This window comes from Ananas comosus, linkage group 3, assembly GCF_001540865.1.
Source record: "Ananas comosus cultivar F153 linkage group 3, ASM154086v1, whole genome shotgun sequence".
Taxonomy (NCBI): domain Eukaryota; kingdom Viridiplantae; phylum Streptophyta; class Magnoliopsida; order Poales; family Bromeliaceae; genus Ananas; species Ananas comosus.
In genome coordinates this window covers 5285560-5306765 of record NC_033623.1, presented here as the reverse complement: position 1 = coordinate 5306765, position 21206 = coordinate 5285560, and the positions used below count along the sequence as shown (strand labels likewise).

Genomic DNA, 21206 nt, shown 5'->3' with positions numbered 1-21206 from the left:
TACATTTTCATTTCCTTGCATGCTTTCTTGGTAGTGTAGCGGGATGAGCTTGACACGCGGACTAGGATAGCATGAGGATTGGGTCTTGTGACATAGAATCCTATAGCGGCATAAAGAGCCGAACTTGGACATAGCCTAGTAGAGTGGCAATGAACGAGTGTGGTAGAAACACTATGACATGAACGAGTGACATGTAGAATAATTGAGACATTTACTACAGTGACTGAACGAGTGGCATCGAGTCTAGTGTAGTAAACTTGACATGAACTTAGGGATAGTAGAGGTCCCAACATTGATTATATATCATAATTGTGCAGCAGAGGCACATTGACCCTAGTAGATAGGGTATCCTCTTGTGAGGATTGGATCATACTCACTAGTCTGTTTTGCTTGTCGGTGGTCGATCCACCGAGGCACGAGTCTCCGGAGTACTTCACTAGGGGCAGACGTAGTTGTCCCGCAGACGGTCTCGGTGTGTGACTGCAGCTTCTCCTCACCTATGAGATTGAGAGTGAGTCGAGGGTTTAACCTACGATTAACCAAGCAGATTGGGTAATAAACATGGAATGCATAGTAGATTGCATTATTACCTTGAGTAGATATAGTGTTTGTTGTACTTTGCATTGCTATATGCTTTTATATACTCATGACATGATACTATTATGATAGTAGTTGTTGCATGCATTATTATCATTGACGGCATGATAGAGTAGTTGCAGTTCATTTCTCCATATATCTATCTATCTCTCTATCTGTGCCAGCTTAGACCCAGTGGGAAAACCGGCGGCGTCGGCGGCCGAACCCACTGGGAACTATATTTATATAGTTCTCACCCCATGTGGTTTTGGGATACAAGTACACACAGGGACGAGCCGAGCGAGGATCGCGGCAAGGGCATAGCGCCCTAAGTGAGTTAGTTAGTACCTTTTTCCTTATGCATATGAGTACCCCCGTGTACGAGACATGATGTTGTGGATAGCTATTGGAGACCTACTTGTATTTTGAGGAAAACATGTATTTATATTTTGGAAGATGGAAATATAATATATTCAAATGATGTAAATGTTGAATGGTTGTCATAGTTAACTATCTCTCTTTATACACTTGTGCATTCACTTGTGGTTCTTGCTCTTAGTTATAGTGCACTTGTGTGCATCGTATCGATCATGTATGTTATTTAAGCATTTCCTGGGCGCTTAACTGTATATGATCCGGTTGCTTGGCCTTGGGCGGACAGGAGAGGTGCTGTCCGTTCGGCGCGTCCGAACCGTGCCAAATTGGTAGTGGATTCGGGGCGGGGCGTGACATTTATGGCGCTATCATTTTGTGGCTTTGGTACTATGGTTATTATAGTTTTTAGATATGGTTTTGGGTTTGTGCCTTTATAGTTGATGGCTTTAGTTTCACGGTTTCTACTGCAAACTATTTTCTATCCCTTATGGTAGTTTGTTTTAAAATGCTATATTTTCGTGTAGAAAATGATTTTCAAATGATTTTTAGATTTATCATATCTTTAGGATCTTAAAATAAAGTTTTTGGATGCGAAATACTTTAAAGGATGGTTGGTTTTCAATGAATGATGTATTTTGCATTCGTATCATCACTTCTAAGGAGTGTTTAGCTAAATGTACAGGACATGCATCATCTCCGCTAAGGATCGGTTAGCTGTATGTGCAGTCGCATTGCATTTGTATATTGTTGATTAGTTTGAGTGTAAATTGTAGTTTGTATGGTGTTGTAATTGGATGGCACGTCATGCAAATGAAAGGAAGGCTCTGTCTGCATGGATAGAAGAATCCCTATATTTGTGGCGGGTTTGCACGTCCCATAGACAACCCAGGTTTCAAAAATAAGGCACTTTTCCACAAACTTTGAATCTCAAAGTATACATTTCTCATAAAATGATTTACAAAAGGGTCCCGCGACGTGATACCTTTAAATTTTATATTTGCCGATATGTAAAACTTTTCAAAAATGCCCTTTAAATTTTTACTGACAACTTTCATAATCACACTTAGATCACACGAAAAAATTTGAATTGAAATATAAAATTTAATTCAAAATCTAAATTTAAATTTATAGTCAAATTCAAATTTAAATTTGAATTTTAAATTATAATTATAATTTAAATTTAAATTTGTAAGTCGATTTCAAATCCAAATTTGAATTTAAAATTTTGAATATGAATTTTAAAATGAAATTTGAAATTTTAATTTAAAACTAATTAAACATCTAGATTTGAAAGTAAAATTAAGTACAAAATCTCAATTCAAAATTGAACTTGAATTTAAAATTCGAATCCTAAATCAAAATTTAAATTTGAAATTCAAATTCAAATTTGGAATTTAAATTTGACCGAATTTAAAATCAAAATTTAAATTGAAATTTAAATTAAAAAAATCTGACTGTAAATTTTAGAACTACTTAGGGCGTAAAATTGGTATATTAAAACTAGCTTGTATTTAAAACTAGCCTTGAACTAAGGTTAGGGTAACACTTGGTGATGTGAGATAACAGAAAAGGGATTTAGGATACAACTCATTACATTGGAAGGGCATATTTGATATTTTGATATTTTCAATAATATTTGTGGTACTTCTAAAATTTTGAGGGATAGTTATAAAATTGTTCCTAAAATATTTGAGCAATAATGCTGCTACACTCCAAAATGGGATGCATATTTTACACCAACTCTATCCCATTAATATTCTATTTGTCACATCAATATTTTTTGATTTTTACTAAAACATTTTTAAATTTTTATCAGCCCTAAGGCGAGAGGAGTAAAATCTACGCTCTCTTTTTGGATGTACAAGAAGTATTTTTTAAAATATTTAAGGCCAATTGCCTATATAGCCCTATAAAATTTTCAACTTTTGTATTTATCCCTGTTAAAAAATTAATTACTTTGCTATTCTAAAAAATATCCTTATAAAGTAAATTGAGTCTTAAATATACAAAAAAACCCATTGTTAATTCAGAAAAAAAAATAAAATAATAGAATCTTATACACAAAATTGATTAAAAAGATTTATGTTATCTTTGTTCGAAGATTAGAAAATTTTTCTAAGAAGTGGACTCCAAAGAAGAGGATCCAATAAATATTTTTGCCGGTCGGTTCTATTATATATCACAAAGCCGCGGAGGAAACGTTACAAAAAGTTGATTACATTAAAAGGGGCAAAAACAATATTTTGCTTTGCACAACAACTGTCTTTGAAAAATTTGAGTTGAGAATATAATCTGGATTTAACTCGAGATAAACTAACAACTATTAACGGTAAGAGTTGATTTAAATAATAGATAAGTTATACGGATATTTTTAAACAAATAATTTTTAGAAATAAATAAGATATATTTTATATCTAGAGTATTTTGCGAATTCTTCAATAAATTTATATAAAGGTAGAGTTTGAAAATTTCCAATATTAAAAATATTTTATTAAATATTATTATATTTTTGGGTTAATTTTATCTATACTTTCGCAAAACTATGAAATATCATAAATACCTTTTAAACTTTTAAAATTTCACCAATACCCTCTAAATACAATATATCTTTCATAAATACCCTTACCGTTACTTTTTTTTGCTAACTTTCGTTAACTCAGCATTTTTTTTCTTTACTTTAAAAATATGAAATTATCATTACCCTTTCTTCACTGTTTTTTTAGAGAGACAATTTTATTCATACCCTTGAAAAGTTCCCGGTTATAATAAATACCCCTACACAATTTGAAATATCAAAATTAACCTTATGAATATTTACTTTGTTTTAAAAAAAACTTCAAGACATATTATCATCAGTTGGGTCGTTTTAATCTTAGTTACATTATAGTATAATGAATGTTAAGAATAAAATTTTCTATTTTATCCCTAAATATTGAAAATTGGTGAGGGGTATATAAATGTATGCTAGCCCATTTCTTTTTTTAAATTTTTATCCATTCAAATTTTGTTTATTTTGATTTCAAATATTTTAATCAATTAATAATGGAAATTCAATTAATCAGTTAATTAGCTATTAAATGAATTTTGCTATTTCAAATGAAAATTAGTTAAAGGTATTAAATTTGATGGAATAATTATCTTACTTTGTGAAATTTTTATTAATTAAAATTTCATGTTTTCAATTTATTGTTTCAAACTAATATTGGTTCATGTAATGTTCATTGATTATAAAAATTTAGTCGGTCTTTTCATAATAAAACTAATTTTTTTATCTGAGGTGGAAGTTTATACTAATGTATTGCTCTTGGTTATAATGTGTATTCACAACCACAAACTTTCTCTACTCTAAGTAGGTAAATTAAAATTTTGTATTACTTTACAATCGGTATAGTAAAAGAAAAAATAACTAAAATGAATTATCTTCTCATTTTGACAATGAAGCAAAATAAAATTTAATTTAACTACAATTTATTTGAAATATATATATTTATTTCTAATTGAAATGAATATTTTTTCTAAACTAAAATCAATCGAATTTTACTAAATCGAATTTAGTTAATTTTCAAATATAACAGGGGATATTTATGAAATAAAATTAGTAATTGACCATTAAATATAAAGAGGGGTAAAGTTGGAATTTAAATATCATGAATTTCAATTTGGGTGGGTACTTAATGGTAGTTTTTTTTGAAAGTTTCTAAATTTATGAGGGTATACTTGATATTTTAATTTTTAAATGAGTATTTATAAAATTAGATAGTTTTAGAAAGTTATTGAGAAAATTTTCGCTATGTTTTTATATAAGATAGTTAGTATGAGACGCTATATTTTTTCGACTCGTCTCTCTGAGGAGGAATTCTGCACTATCACACTTGCACCGCGTCATCAATAACAAACCAATCACATTTCTTATTTTCAAACAAAAGTACAATAAAAATATTTTTTTACAATCATAATGGGGCATATACCCTTAAAAAGATATATTTGATTGATTTGTTACGCCACGTCATCAATATATCCGTTGCATTCTAGAATTTTTTCTCCCTGAGATACTCCTCCAGCTCATAAAGATAGCGAGTGTAAGAAAGAGACAACGGTAGTCACGTGTCCTCTTCTCCCCTCAAACAAAGTGTACTCTCATTAGGTTCTTTAATGCCCTCCTTTCTTTTTTCTGCTATTGCTAAAGAGTAGCTTCCTTTAAGGCAACTTTCGTTCTACACACCCCAAACTCGGAGCAATATTTGCCTGGATTGGACCACACCAACTTCACCATGGGCAATTTAGAGACGATTGGATCTGTAGTAGTTATAATTCAACCAATATTTAAGTTTAATAAGAGTGAAAATATTAATTTTATGGAGGAGCTTTAATTTGGCAGCATATAGGTTAGCGCTTTTACTTTTTCTTTTTTCACTATAAATATATGTTGTTTCGCTGAGATACTTGTACTATATCTGACCTGCTTAAACTCACATAATTATAAATTAGTATATATACTTGACAAATCATTGGATACCGAAATATAGTATTTTACTAATTTAGTGCATTTTTTATTTTGCTATCTTGTTATTAAAAGGTGTCAATTTTTTGTATGTCACTATATATCTTGCAAATCATAGAGCTGTAAATTAATATACTTAACAAATCATAAGGTGACAAAATATAGTACTTTATACTATAGTTTGTAATTTTATTCCGAGCCACCCTATAGATGGTAAAGTACCGTATTACTTTAGTATCATATGTAAGGATAGATTTTTATGATAAAATAAATCAACGTTATAAAATAGAAAATATACCTTTTCAAATCATGGAGAAGCAAAGAGAGATTATGCGAAGTCAAGAAATTATGAAATTTTATCCAATTTTATTGTCTCTGATTGAATGAATAATGACTGAATCGCATTAATGCTAATCTGAACACCGGTAATAAATATGCCTGCCATTTCTTTTTATGTAGTTAATTTCAGTAATAAAGTGAATTCGGATTTCTTATGCCGATCTTCATCATGCGGTAATTTCCAATCTCCTGAGATTTAAACAGACATATGAGTGGTGAATCATGCCCATGCAATGCAATACAATCGATCCCACTAACGAGTGAGTGCCTATCCCCCAGTCCCACAGTCCCACTACTGCAAAACTATACAAGAGGGGGTGGGGGGGGTGGCTTTATCACACACTCTCCCATGTGCCGTTTCCCCCACCGTCGCCTCCTCCGTTATATCACACAAACGGATAGATTCCATTCCCACCCGCCCCCACTCTCGTCACGTTCATCTCTCGCTCTCTCGCTCTCTCGCTCTCTCGCTCTCTCTCTCTGCTCGACCGTACGCCACGACGCAGACACTATAACCCACCCCCGTCCGACATTACCCCCTCCCCGTCCCCGTCAGACCCCTCTTTCTCTCTCCTCCGACACTCTCTGGGGCCCATCGCCGGAGATGCTCTCGGGTTCCGATCCTCCGGCGGGGGCGGCGGCGGCGGCGGAGCTCGTTTCCGGGGAGCGAAAGGTAGGGTTTGATGCGTGGGAGAGGGGATCGATGAGAGATTTATTTAGATGTTCTGCTGTAGATTCCGGTCATTGTTCCCTGATCTCGATCCTCGGATCACGCTCGATCGCTCTCGCGAGGCCAAGTGTAGCTCGATCGCCGAATCGGCTTTACTCTTTCCCTTGGGATTCCGGGGTTTAATTTGTGTTCTTGGGCCGAGATTTCGAAGCTCTAGGCTCTATTCCTGCTTAATTTGCACGGCCTTTTGGGGTGCGATTTGCCCATGAAAAATGTGACCTTTCCCTTTCGTGTGCTTCTTTTCTCTCTCCGCTTTTTTCCTACAAAATATAACAGCTTTTCACTGCTAGAGAGAGTCCTTGGGAGAATATGATGCAGTGAGGGATCAGGTTTTATATGATTGTTTCCTTTCTCCTTCTCGTATTTCGTATCCCCCCCTTTTTCGCTCTTTCTCCTCACTTTTCTTCCTTAGTTTGTCTCCCCCGACCGATCGAATCTTTCGGTTTCGTGTGGTATTACTCGCTCAAAAATCTCTATAAATATATATATATATGATAAAAAAAAAAAGAGTCCCTTTTATTTTTATTTTTAATTTTTTTTTTTTTTTTTTCGAATGTATTACTTTAAAAGGTGGGCATTCCTTGTGCTTTTATTTGTAAATTAAGCCTCCTCCCAAAAAAAAAAAAAAAAGTTCCAATTTAGCAACTCCATGTTCTGTTTCTGATAAAATATATTATATCCTTTCACAGCTTGAAGCTTGAGAGGGGAGCTCTCCTTAGTTTGGATGGCTAAATCTGTNTTCTGCTGTAGATTCCGGTCATTGTTCCCTGATCTCGATCCTCGGATCACGCTCGATCGCTCTCGCGAGGCCAAGTGTAGCTCGATCGCCGAATCGGCTTTACTCTTTCCCTTGGGATTCCGGGGTTTAATTTGTGTTCTTGGGCCGAGATTTCGAAGCTCTAGGCTCTATTCGTGCTTAATTTGCACGGCCTTTTGGGGTGCGATTTTCCCTTTCGTGTGCTTCTTTTCTCTCTCCGCTTTTTTCCTACAAAATATAACAGCTTTTCACTGCTAGAGAGAGTCCTTGGGAGAATATGATGCAGTGAGGGATCAGGTTTTATATGATTGTTTCCTTTCTCCTTCTCGTATTTCGTATCCCCCCCTTTTTCGCTCTTTCTCCTCACTTTTCTTCCTTAGTTTGTCTCCCCCGACCGATCGAATCTTTCGGTTTCGTGTGGTATTACTCGCTCAAAAATCTCTATAAATATATATATATATGATAAAAAAAAAAAGAGTCCCTTTTATTTTTATTTTTAATTTTTTTTTTTAAAAGGTGGGCATTCCTTGTGCTTTTATTTGTAAATTAAGCCTCCTCCCAAAAAAAAAAAAAAAAGTTCCAATTTAGCAACTCCATGTTCTGTTTCTGATAAAATATATTATATCCTTTCACAGCTTGAAGCTTGAGAGGGGAGCTCTCCTTAGTTTGGATGGCTAAATCTGTTGTCCTACTTGTTATATCTGGTGGGCAATTGTAAAGCACATCAATTGAGTGCTTAGTGTAGTGGGGAAGGGCTATTCTGATGGGCTTCTTCTTCTTCTTCTTCTTCTTCTTTCTCTTTTGCCTTTCTACCAGGTTAGCATTTGAGTGGTTCTCGGAACAGGAAGGCTCTGGATTCGCAGAAGCCCGTTTCTGGGTGTATGGGAAAGATGATCAACTTATTTGAGTTGAGCGCTGGTATGACTGGAACAAAGCTGCTTACCGATCGAGCTCATAGAGATGGTATTAATTTTTTTCTTTTGGATTTTACTTCCTTGCTACTTAATTTGCTCTTTACTAGATTAGCTGTTTTGAAATCTATAAAAATACCTATTCAAAGTTCTTGCCCTCTAATTTTTCAACTATCTTTCGGTCACACTTTTTTTTTTTTTTTTTTTTTTTTTTTTTTTTTTTTTTTTCTTTCTGTTGTTTGCTTCTAAATTGCCTTTCTGTTTTTCCAGTGGTACTGATATGATGTTGATGCATGTGGATGGTTAATCTGTCATAGTTTCATTTTATATTGGCACTTCTATTTTGTTGTTTTTCGCAAAACAGATGGTCATAGATAATATAGTACACCATGGATAGTTTAAAATAGTAGTGCATTTCAAAATTACTTTTGTTTCTGCACTAGAAGATCTCATTCTTCTGTTAATCAAATGGGCGGTATTTCAGGTTCTCCAGTTCGAAAAAATAGGCCAGAAGCAAAGGAGGCTAATGGTCCTGGTGCAGTTCATGCGGATGACAAATCTGTAAGCACCGCAAAAAAGATCTAGCCACAGTTTTCGACTAGCTATCTTGTATTCTGATATATGTGTATTGCATCGCAGGCTAATAGCGACCCGAGAAGGAGTTCTTCTGCCAAGAAATCGGGTGGAACACCAATGAAGATGCTAATAGCACAGGAAATGTCTACAGAGACCGAATCAAAAAGAAAACCACCTAGTGTAGTTGCAAAATTAATGGGCCTTGATGATGATCTACCTGCTCCTCCAGCTAGTAAAAGAAGTTCACAAGAAGACCGCTGTTTGAACAAGCCGACCCCATGTGAAATTCACTCCTCATCTAGTGAGAGGATCGAGTACAAGGATGTGTATGAGGTTTGGCAACAACCTTCGAGACCCAATTATTCTCACGACCGGCAGAGCGAGAAAAGAATGGACCTGGTGCGCCAAAAGTTCATGGAAGCAAAGCGATTAGCAACGGATGAGAGGCTCCTTCAGTCTAAGGAGTTCCAAGAAGCCCTGGAGGTTTTGAGCTCGAACAGAGATATATTCCTAAAATTTCTTGAAGAGCCAAATTCCCTCTTCTCAAAACAAATAGATGGGTTACATACCATCCCGCCGCCACCTCGTACTAAGCGAATTACCGTTTTGAAGCCAGCAAAATCCGTCGAGGTAAAAGTTGATAAATTGATCAAAAAGCAACAATACCCAAATGTTGATAGAAATGGATGTGAGTTGAACAAGCCTTATTGGAGATCAAGTCTCACTAATTCAAAGTCGGAAAGCTTTTCTCAGCCTACTAGGATAGTGGTTTTGAAGCCCAGCCCTGCAAAGGCCCAAATTGTTTCACAAGAAGTGATGACACAGAATGACTTGTATGGAGGTTTGGGAGATATTGAAGCCAAAAGCTACCATCGAAGGGATGAGTCCTTGCTTTCTTCTGTATTTTCAAATGGATATGGTGGAGATGATAGCTCATTCAATCGATCGGAAAATGAGTACATAGAAGAAGAAGAAGAAGAAGAGGGTGGTAGCTTCAGCGATTCGGAGATAGTAACTCCGACTTCCCGCCATTCATGGGATTATATTAACAAATTTGGAAGTCCTTACTCTGCCTCATCTTTTAGCAGGGCTTCCTATTCTCCTGAGTCATCGGTGATTAGAGAAGCTAAAAAACGGCTCTCCGAGAGGTGGGCTTTGGTGGCAGCTAATGAGATAATCCACGAAGAAATTCAGGTTCCGAGGAGCTCAAGCACTTTGGGAGATATGCTTGCTATACCTGATGTGAAAAAGAAAGAAGAGGGAAGCAGGTCATATGGGGCAGAACATGAATTTAGGGCACAAAATGCTTGTTTAATTCAAAAAGAGGAAGAAGGGGAGGGCTCCCCTAGAAACTTATCGCGGTCTAAATCTGTTCCGGTCTCTTCATCAGTTTATGATAATGTTGGCTTGAATGCTCAAGTTTCTAATTCTCAGGATAGCAGATCTATTGTTGCCAAGGAGGCTGCAAGGCCTAATAAAGGGAAATCATTTTTCAGGAGTTTCTTCTCTAGAAGTAAGAAACCAGGTAGAGAGGGACCTAGTCCTTCATTGGTGGGCCCTGGTAAGGTCCATTCTCCTTGTATGGAGGCATCTAGTAATGATGACTTGTTGAAGCCAGATGACAAGAGTTTCCCTGATGAGAGTCCGGTAGTAAATTCAGAGGAGGAATTTGAAAAGGCTGTTTCGGCCCCAGCATCTAGTGTATCGAAGCAGGGAACTGTGTCCTCCAAGGTATGCCCTATGTTTTTCATTCGCTCTCGTACACGCGGCTGTTACAGTTCAGCGGAGAATTATTTTTGAACTTTTGCTGAATATCATACCATCAAAAGATATTATATATTGCTGGTTCTTTTTACCTTTGGCAATGTAATAGTTTGCTTCTTATTAATATATCTATCATCATTTTCCTCTTTCCAATGTTTTTCTGTTCACTTGACTGTTAATTTTCTGTTAAGCCCCTAGAATAAAGAAAAAGTATCATTTTTTCCCCTCCACTTTGGCATTCTTGCTTGATGGACTGATGGTTGCAAGTTGAAAACTATAAAATGCACGTATTGTTTATCTACCTTCAATTTCCTTTCTTTGCAAAGTGTTAATTTCTTCTTCCCTGAGTCACTGATTACGAAAGACTCACTCTTTGCAGGCTACACTTTCTCTTGTGAAACCTACACCATCGGATTATCCGTTTGAGATCCAAGAAAAATCCAAATCATCTAATAGTCCAAGAATCTACCTTGATCAGCCCAGCCCTACTTCAGTTCTTGATGCACTGATTGAAGATGCTAATGAGAATGAGACCCCATCCCATGTACATGCCAACACTGGTAATCAGCGTATGTCTCTCGTACTGTATTAGGTATTTATTATTTGCTAAAAGTGTATAGACCTTACTTGAACTATAGTGAGTTCTGAAATGAGTACTTTGATATTGAAAATTATTTATTTTACTACCTTGCCTTACAATATATATAATTTCGCTACTTTGAACCCAATAGTATTCTCAACTTTTAGTGGCGTATTGTGTAATCTAAAAAGAATTTTCCATTAGTTGACTGAGTACTCGTATAAGTTTTCTGGCGGAAACTACCAAGTTCTAACAGCACTTGACGAAATCTTTATGAAGTAAATAGTAATGAAAGGTTGGTGAGCACACTCAAATTTCTTATTCAGGTGGCGTTTAAAAGTATGCTAAAGTTCAAATTAGGTCTATAGGTTGTTACATAACTATTTTTCTTTGCCTGCTTCTTAAGATGATCTTCTTACAGAGGCAATTTCGAGATCACCAGCAATCGAATCAGTCGCCCGATCCTTATCATGGGAGGATGCAGATGCTCACATGGAAACACCATCATTTATTGATCCCCCAGATTTTCTTAGAACAATTTCCCGAGGAAATGTGGATGAACAAGAGCGTTTTACCTTTGTACAGAACCTACTATCCTCCTCTGTTTTAAACAGTGAGAAACCCAATTCGGTCTTTGCCGGCTGGCATTCAATTGACTGTCCATTGAATCCAAATTTGCTGGACAAATTCTTGGATCGCAAGGAGGAAGCCGCTAAGTCCCGTGAGAGGAGATCGAACCAAAGGCTTCTCTTTGATTGTGTCAATGCTGTTTTACTGGAGATTGGCCATTCTACCTTACTTGGTGTTTACCCATGGGGAAAAGCACATACCGTGTCACAGAAAAGTGCTTTACTGGCAGCTGAAGTGTGGGATCGTGTAAAGAACTGGTTTTCCAATGAGGCGAAGTTTGTACATGGTGAAAGTGAAAATGCAGGTGTAGTGGTCGAAAGAGTCACGAGGAAGGAGATAGAAGGAAATGGATGGGCCGAATTAATGAGGTTTGAAGTCAACGAGATTAGCAGAGAGATTGGTGGGGAGGTATTGGAGCAGTTGGTTGGCGAGGCTCTGATGGAATTTGCTGCCGGATGTTGCTTGTGATAAGGTAACATCCTCGCATTAATGCTCTCTTTTTGCTTGTTATTTTCCATTTCCTACTCCTTTATGCCTCTGTTATGTTCTGTTTTTAACTGTGATGGAGGCCATTGGTGTGACTATTTCTACATTCTCCAAATTGTGATATATGTGCATTATTATCTATTGTCTGATGAATATGTTCACAATTGCTACATGTAAAAATGGTTTCCCCAATTTCATCTCGCTTTGCCCTAAGTTCGATTCAGTTGTATTTATCTTTTCCATCGATATATTATTTGTGCTGAAGAATCATGATGACCAACTGACTAATTCTGAGTGTGTTCTGAGAGCAAGTGGGATTAAAATATTACGTAAAATTGCTCAAAGATTCACGAAAGATTAGAAATATGAGTCCCATGTGGTTGCAACAGACCAATAATCTATTTAGGTGTGAAACATCCTTTGTTTAATTCTCTTTTTGTTTGGGCTTATATATATTTTTTTAAAGTTAATATGGCTGGCTTTAGCAGCATTTTTTAATTAGCCAACTTGATAAGCACTGGAGGGCTTTTGTCTGTCAAACTGACCAGCTGAATAAAAGAAGGAAAAAGAGGACCCTCAAATAAAAGACTCGTTAGATTCTTAGAACAAAGGCTTCTTGTCAGTATACAGATTATGGTCGTATTATATTAAGTCGAGCATGCATTAGTTAATTGTTTCGATTACCTGTATGAAGTATCAGACAAGTATCCTTTGTTTATTTAGTTTTATAGTTGTGTGATGCCGGAAGGTGGTCTGGTGCCATGTACTATTTAAATGTATCTTAGCATCAGGTTTATAAGTGCTATATGTAATTTCTGTGCTGTATTATTGTGCCTGTTCTGATCCATGTCATGAGCTGTATTGACCTGTTGTATTTGGTGCATGCTTAATCATGCGGCCAACGAATTAGATACACGATAAACTGGTCTGAAACTTAAATGAGTCCAACATTGGTAGGTACACCGTCTTAATTGGGCATGAAACTTCGATACTCCATGCCTTTTTGGTCTATGGCTTTTTATGAGCTGTTTATCATTAGGTTATGGCATACATATAGCAGTTTAGTTTTTAATTAATCATTTTGTATCTCAAAACGACTAGATGGAAAGTTGTAAATAACAAATAAAAATGCTGTAGGTTCCAAAAATTCAGGGTTTGCGTGAAGTATAACTAATTTGAAAATTCAGGGTTTGCTATAGGTTTCGAAAGTATAACTAATTTGAAATTTTCTCTTCTAGCTATAGTCGGAAACTGTTAACTGAGCAAGCCCTTGTCATATTTTGATCATGAGACACCAAACTAGTTTGCCTCATCGAATTGTTAACCCCACATTCAACGAGGAGTTTTCAGTTAATAAGCTTACTTAGCTGCAATCTTATGAGATTTACATGTTCATCCGGTAATATGTAATCTATATACTCTTATTAATGCCCGTATGGAGAGTCCACGTGGCAAGTTTTTCTTGCCTATAGACGTGGAACCTGCCTGTCAATATTACATACTCCTTCCCTACCATTGAATCGTCTCATCGTTCTCATCATTAGACCGGTTTGCTTCGTCTGTTGCTACCATTGAACCGGTTTCTCATCTCATAGTTGAACTGGTTCGCTTCATTTGTTGTTGTTTCGTTCGGAGCATGTTCCTTTGGGACGGGAAATTGGCCTAATACATCGTTGCTCTTTCTTCCCTCCTCGGAGTTTTCGTTACCGCCGCTTCGTTCCCATCTATTGTTTTCATTCTTGATGAAAAAAATGAATCCGATTCATATTGCTTTCGGTCCCTTCGTTGCTTCGATTTTGCGGTCCCTTTGCCGCTTCTATTTTGTGTCTCTATTCATTATGAAGGGTTATTCTATGTCCTTTTCGCTCCTTATAAATGCCTATATATTAAGACATTCATCATCTTTTACTGTGCTTCCATGGACGTCTGGTTTTCTAAGAGCAACTTTGATTCCACTTGGTTGCAACAGTTCCTCTGATTATACTGATTTTGTTGGTTCTTCATCTGATTCCACTTGGTTGCAACCATTCCTCTAATATCACTGGTTTGTTTACTTCGAATTATCTACTGTATATATATTTTTAAAAAATAATTTTGATCCTTTTTACTTAGGAATTTCTTAGCTTCAATGGTTGTTTTGCGACCATTGCGCTCTGAATTTCTTAGTCTTTTTGTGCGTGATGCTTAAAAATAAAAAAAATATTTAGTTTATTTCTTCTTAATATGCAAATCTGAATATATAAAAAATAAAAAGGGTTGGTAGGGCTGGCAATCTAGTTCATTGTTTACTGGTTGGCTCTTGTTCGGCTCGAAAATGAGCTCAAGATTGATCGCTCGTTTAATAAATAAGCTAAATGAGAGTTGGTATCAGCTCGCTCGTTTGACTCGATATAGCTCGAATATATCTATACTATATATAAAAGAGTATAGAAATTTCGACAATGACAGACGGAATACAAAAAGGAATAAAATAATATTCCTTATATTCCCTACAAACGGAGCTTATTAAAAAAAATTCAAATAAGAACGAACAGTTATGATCAATCTGTTTAAAAATAGCATTCTTATCCATCTATAAATCCAATCCTACGAACAGTTGTATCAATTAAAAATAAACAGTGTATCTATAAATTCAATTCTATGAACGGTTGTGATCTTAAAAACAAACTGTTATAATGATCAATCTGTTAAAATTTTAATCTAAATCGAAAATTAAATTTATTATAAATTTAAATTAAAAAAAGTTTAAATTGTAAATTAAATTTAACTTGGGTATCAAATTTGAATTATTCATCGGTTGTGATCAATTTAAAACGAACGGTTATGATCAATCTGTTAAAATTTTAATTTATATCGAGTCTACAAATGACTGTGATCAATTAAAAACGAATATTCATGATCAATTAAAAATGAACGGTTATGATCAATCTATTCAAAAATAGTATTTCTATCTATATCTATACTATATATAAAAGTGCATAACAATAAAAAATATTTCAAATAAGAACAGACAGTTATGATTGATCAATTTGTTTAAAAAAATTTATTCAAATCTATCAATAAATTTAATTATACGAACAATTATGATCAATTTGTTAAAAGTATTTCAAATAAAATGAATGATTATAATTAATCTGTTAAAAAATAGCACTTCGAACCATCTATTTTATATTAAAATTTAAATTTGAGTTTAAATCGTGATTTAGATTTTATTTTTAATTTTTGATATCAAATTTGAATTAACAATTAAAAACTTTTAATTATATAATGGATCAAAATTAAATTTTAAAACATAAATTTTATTCTAAATTTGTTGATAAATATNTATATATATATATATAGTCCAGCTATGGTGCTTGTAAAAGTACAAAGCATTTGGTGCTTATAAGTTTTTTACCGTTAGATCTACTCCTTGAATCATTTTCAACCATTAGATTATACTATTCAACCAATCACCCACTTAACCCTAGAGGGCCCACATCATCCTAACCGCATATCTCTTAATCCAATGACTAAAAATCTATAAGCACCAATAACTTGGTACTTTTAAAAGCATAGGAGCTCAATTATATATATATATAGAGGTAGGCTGAGGTGCTTGCGGAAGCACTGAGCCCTCCGTGCTATGAAGTTGTTTTCAATTAGATTTACTACTCGGATCATTTTCAACCGTTAGATTATACTATTCAACCAACCACCCACTCAACCCTAGGGGGCTCACATCATCCTAACCGCACATCCCTTAATCCAACGGCTAAAAATCTACAAGCACCAATGTTTTGGTACTTTTAAAAGTATAGGAGCTCAATTTTATATATATATATATATATATATATATATATATATATATATGAGAGAGAGAGAGAGAGAGAGAGTCTAACTATTATACTCTTAGGGTTTGTTTGTTTACACGGAAGTGAGGTGGGAGTGGGAGAGGGGAAGTGATTCTCGGTAAAAATTGACTACTTCTGTTGTTTAGTTAGCCGTAAAAAGGTTACGGTCGAAACTCTAGTTAACCTAAAACGGCGTAATTGATTTCGGCCTATCATGGGCCGAAGTCAATTACCGTGAAGGGAGGTGAAGAAAAATAATAAAATAATATACTAGGTAAAGATAGTTATATTTAATATATTTAATTATAGTATTAATTATTTTTTTATTTATTTGGCATATTTAAAATATGATAAAATTTGATTAGTTAAGTTTTAATATTTTTTTTATTTAGTTTGTACAATTAAAGTATAATAAAAATTAATTAATAAAATATTAATATTTTTTTATTTTATAATTTTATTGTTGTATTACTATAATTTATGTATATAAAAATAATTTAGTTGCTTTAAATTAAATTTTATATAATTATATTATTTTTATTTATTAAATTATTTATTATTTATTATTTATATATAAATTATAGTTTTACATCATACACTTTCTATCAAACAAACAGCAGAACTAATAAACTTCACTTTCATAACTACAAAACAAACAGCGTAGAAAAAGTAATTTTCACCGAACTCCATTTCAACCCAAAATCCACTCCAACCCAAAGTCCAGTTTCGATGAAACAAACATGTTCTTAACGATTGTCTTCGTATTCACAAGTTTTTTTCGGTAATAGAGCTTTCAAATTGATAATCCATACCATTAAATATTATCTAGAGCATTTAAAACTTTTAGAAATCGAATTTCATAATTTTTTGATATAATTTACCTTATGATCAAAATATCTTAAAATTGATACTTCTTCACGGTCGGTATAGAATACGTACTAGTTTAATAGTATAAAAGAATCAAAATCGATTGAATTTTTGATAAAAAATTTTATTCACTGTCTAGATAAAGATCAATAACTTTGATCATAAATTGAAGTATTCGATCATTATTTTTTAAGACATCATTCGATTTTGATCATTCATTTTATACCCGCTTGATGGACTTTATTATGATTTTGAAAAATTACAAAATTTATTATTTAGAAGTTTTAAATACTCTTGATCATATTTGATGATATGGATCGTGGATTCGAAAGCTCTATCATTAAAAACAACTTATAACTCCATCATTAAAAATAACTTATGGATGTGTTTGGTTCGGGTATAAGTAAGAATTGTTTATTTCAAGATAGGTATAAGCAGGAACTAGACCAATTTTATATTTGGATGAAAATTAGGTTGTCTTTAAAAATAAGATAAATAGTGTTTGGCTGGTTAGGTCGGAACAAAGGGAATAAGAGATATAATTTTAAATTAAAATTATTTTATCTAATTAATTAACATCAAATATGACTTAATAATAATAAATTAATATTAATAATTATAAATAATAAATTAATTAAATAATAATAAATTATAAATAAATTAATTAATAATTAATTAATCAATAATAAATATATATAAATAATAAATTATTAATTATAAATTACTAATAATAAATTAATTAGATAATATATTCATAAATAATAAATTAATTTAACTAATAATAAAATAAATAAAAATATAAATAATTATATTATTAATAATTATAAATATAAGATTATTACTATAAATTAATTAACTAGTAATAAAATTATTAATTAGTTAATTATTAATAATTATAAATTACAAATTAATTAATTAATATTAAATTAATTAATTAAATAATTATTAATAATTATAAACAATTATAAATAAAATAAATAAATAAATTATAATTATTTAATAATAAATAAAAGAATTAATTAATTATAAATTAATGAATAATTAATTAATTATAAATTAATAAATTATTTTATTATTTAAGCAATAAATAATGATTTAAATATATTAATTAAATTAACTAATTATTTAGTACCATAATTAAAATTATTTTTAGATTTTAATTAATCTTATTGTCACCTGAGAACAAGCTTGTTATAGAAAAAAGGTGGAACTGTAGGTCCAGCTTTATACCGACTTATTTTAGAAACTCGAGAACTACTGTTCTCGGATACCAAACGCAGCATTTGGGAACAAAGGGGGGAAAGGGCTTATTTTCTCCCTTGTTTCCGAACCAAACGCTATCTGAGTACGAAAGGCTATTACTCATAAGAGTATAATAGCCCTACTCATCTCTCTCTCTCTCTCTCTCTAATTAGAATACTATTAATATTACATACTATTCACTCTTCCAATATTGGATCATAACTATTACACCAATCATTCATTCAACGCTAGACTTCTAATAGTCACAAAGTAGGTAGTGTCATATTATTAATAGTATTTCAGTACAACTCTCTCTTTCTATATATATCTATAAAATTACAATTAAAGTACCAAAAATTTTTTAGCCTTGGAAGTACCATTTTGATCATTGGATCAAAAGTAAGTTATAATGGTTACTTGCGGGTCTCACCACTGTGTATGATAAAAAATTAATAGGGTTGATTCAATGACAAAAAATGTTTTAGCACCAACAATTTAGTGCTTTCAAAAGCAATCCAGCGGAATTCATTCTCTCTCTCTCTCTCTCTCTCTCTCTCTCTCTCTCTCTCTAGATATATTAAAAAGGGTTTTTTTTGCAATTGGATCCCTGAAAAAAATTATTTTTAAAAATAACCCTAGCAAATTTATATTTGCAAAAATGGCCTGCTCCTGCCACACAAGCGCCACGTCAGCGCCACGCGGGCGGGGCTGGAGGCGGTAGTTAAGTTAAACCCGGTGAACCATTCACCGTGTCTAAACACGGTGAATGGTTCACCTTGTTTAGAGCTAGTACGTATTTTTTGTAATATAAATATTGAAAAGATGATTAGAGAGTAGGAATGTCAATGGATATGGATATCCGAAATATTATTTGAATCCAAATCCGAATAAATTATATATATACATAATTTATTTTTATTTATTTATACAATATATAAAATATTTAATAATTTTTATTTCTTAGATCTCTATCCAACGGTATAGATTTTTAAAATCTGCTGGGTTCAGGTTCGGGTTTCGAGTTTTTGGTCAGATATGGATATGAGTATGAATTTTTAAAATCCGTCAGGTTTGGATTTTAATTTGATTTTCAGGTTCGGATTTGGATTTTTGAAAACGAAAAAAAAAAGGAATACAAATATGAAACACGGTGAACCATTCACCGTGTTTGAATATAGTGAATGGTTCATCGTGTTCAACTTAACACACTGGCCCCGGCCCCGCCCGCGTGGTGCTGACGTGGCGCCTGCGTGGCAGGCCCAGGACCATTTTTGCAAATTAAATTTTGATAGGACTATTTTTAAAATAAAAATTTGTCAGGGGGCTAAATGCAAAAAGAGCCCTATTCAAAATTTTTACTATTTAGATTTTAGGCCAACCTAAGTGTAAAGAGATCTATATTTTGAGAAATTTAATTATTAGATTAAGATTTTAATTTTTTAATTTTTTTTCAACTTTTCACTTAATAGTAGGGTTGGCAATTTAACTTACTCTTCGCGTGAGCTGAATTTTTTAGCTTATTATTTTAACGAGTAGCTTGTGTTTGGATCGTTTATTGAACAAGCCGAACATGCGCTAGCTCCAACTCACCCTTGTTCGGCTCGTCGACGGCCCTATTTGTTGGTGCGCTCACTTATCAAAGATCTTTATCGAGAAGTATGTCAAATGTGGTGATGGGTGCAGTGGCCTGTGACTCTGGTAGTTAGTGTGGCCGAAGGGTGTGCTCACTTCTGTTTCGTTTAGTTTTCTTTGATTTTGTTTTGAGAACCAAAATTTTCGATTTACAGATTTAGGAACGGACTGAACTGACTAAATGAACCAAGTCAAATCAAAATCAAACCATCTCTAACGTGGCTTTTGTATGATTTAACCAATCAGTTAAGGTTTTTTCCTTGCAAGTCCGATTCTTTTTCAAAGTTTGACAAGCACAATCTAGTCAATTTGACGGATGACAGTTGTTCATCTTTACATACTCTTAATCATTTGTGTGATTATTACATCAAAATTGTTTGTCACATATAAATATGTACGGAAGAAAACAATGCCAATTTATAGCATTAGCTATTTGGCTATCGATTCTTCTTAGAAGTCGTCAAAACCAAACTGAATCTTGGTTTTCCCATCCAAGTGTAAACGAATACAAATCATATCTAGTGGTCGATCGGCAGTGTTGAAGTTGAGGAAACCAGCTCATGGGCCAGGCTGTGTCATATCATTCATACTCGGCTCAAGCAAGGCCTGATCTGCCGCTGATGACAGGTCCAAGCCGCGCTCACGAGAGGTCTTGGCTTTTCATAGAACCTTTGGGCCATAGAACATGCACTGCAGGGTCAGGCTGCGCTGCTATTAATGCAATTGCTCAAGCTGTTGGTGCCTTAATAAAGTCATCTTTAATAATCTGATATTCTATCCGACAATCCATACTATTAATATGATCTAGCGAGTCCGGCCTTTCCGGATGCCAAATCTTATAAATTGTTGACATTATTAATTTAGCCCATGATTGGTTTCCAGAATTAGTTATCCCGTGATGTTCTATTCATGATAGAAAGTTAGGAGTTTTGTTTTATTGTAATTCTTTTCCTCCTTAGTAGCTCTTGGTGTCCATATTTTGCTAGAATAGCATATTTCATCTTTGACTTAGGAAGTGATTTCTTTTATTCCGTTAAAATGACTCAAGGCTGAATATAGTATACCAATCTAGACACTTTGTCACGCCCCGCGACCGCCAATTTGGTCGGTTTGGATACGTCCACAATCGCCGAACGGACAGAACCTCCCTTGTCCGCCCAAGGCTCCACACAACATCAACATGTATAGCAAATCATACAAGGAGAATTCGGATATACATGGCTTGCGCAAGGGCAAGCAACCACAAGCAAGTGAAAGGACTACTACCCATACATCTACACATGTAATTTGATTTTCTTTAACAAAATACAAGCTTTTTACATATTACATTGTTTTTTCAAATACATTACATATCCTTCATCCAAAAATATAATCCACATATGAATTTACATCATTTGTACATAACCA

General features: G+C 33.8%; 1 protein-coding gene across 4 annotated transcripts; it reads left to right on the top strand.

Moving 5' to 3' along the window:
* On the top strand, positions 6243-12425 carry LOC109707491. 4 transcript variants are annotated; one of them, XM_020228781.1, is made up of 7 exons: positions 6243-6464; positions 7914-7982; positions 8095-8241; positions 8674-8750; positions 8829-10496; positions 10909-11089; positions 11531-12425. In XM_020228781.1, the coding sequence occupies exons 3-7, from the start codon at positions 8160-8162 to the stop codon at positions 12205-12207; spliced, it is 2685 nt and encodes an 894-aa protein (XP_020084370.1). In that variant the 5' UTR covers positions 6243-6464; positions 7914-7982; positions 8095-8159; the 3' UTR covers positions 12208-12425. The 4 variants fall into 4 exon arrangements, with proteins under 4 accessions (XP_020084370.1, XP_020084366.1, XP_020084369.1 ...); XM_020228777.1 differs by having other exon boundaries at positions 6244-6464; positions 10909-11098; XM_020228780.1 differs by lacking the exon at positions 7914-7982 and having other exon boundaries at positions 6244-6464; positions 10909-11098.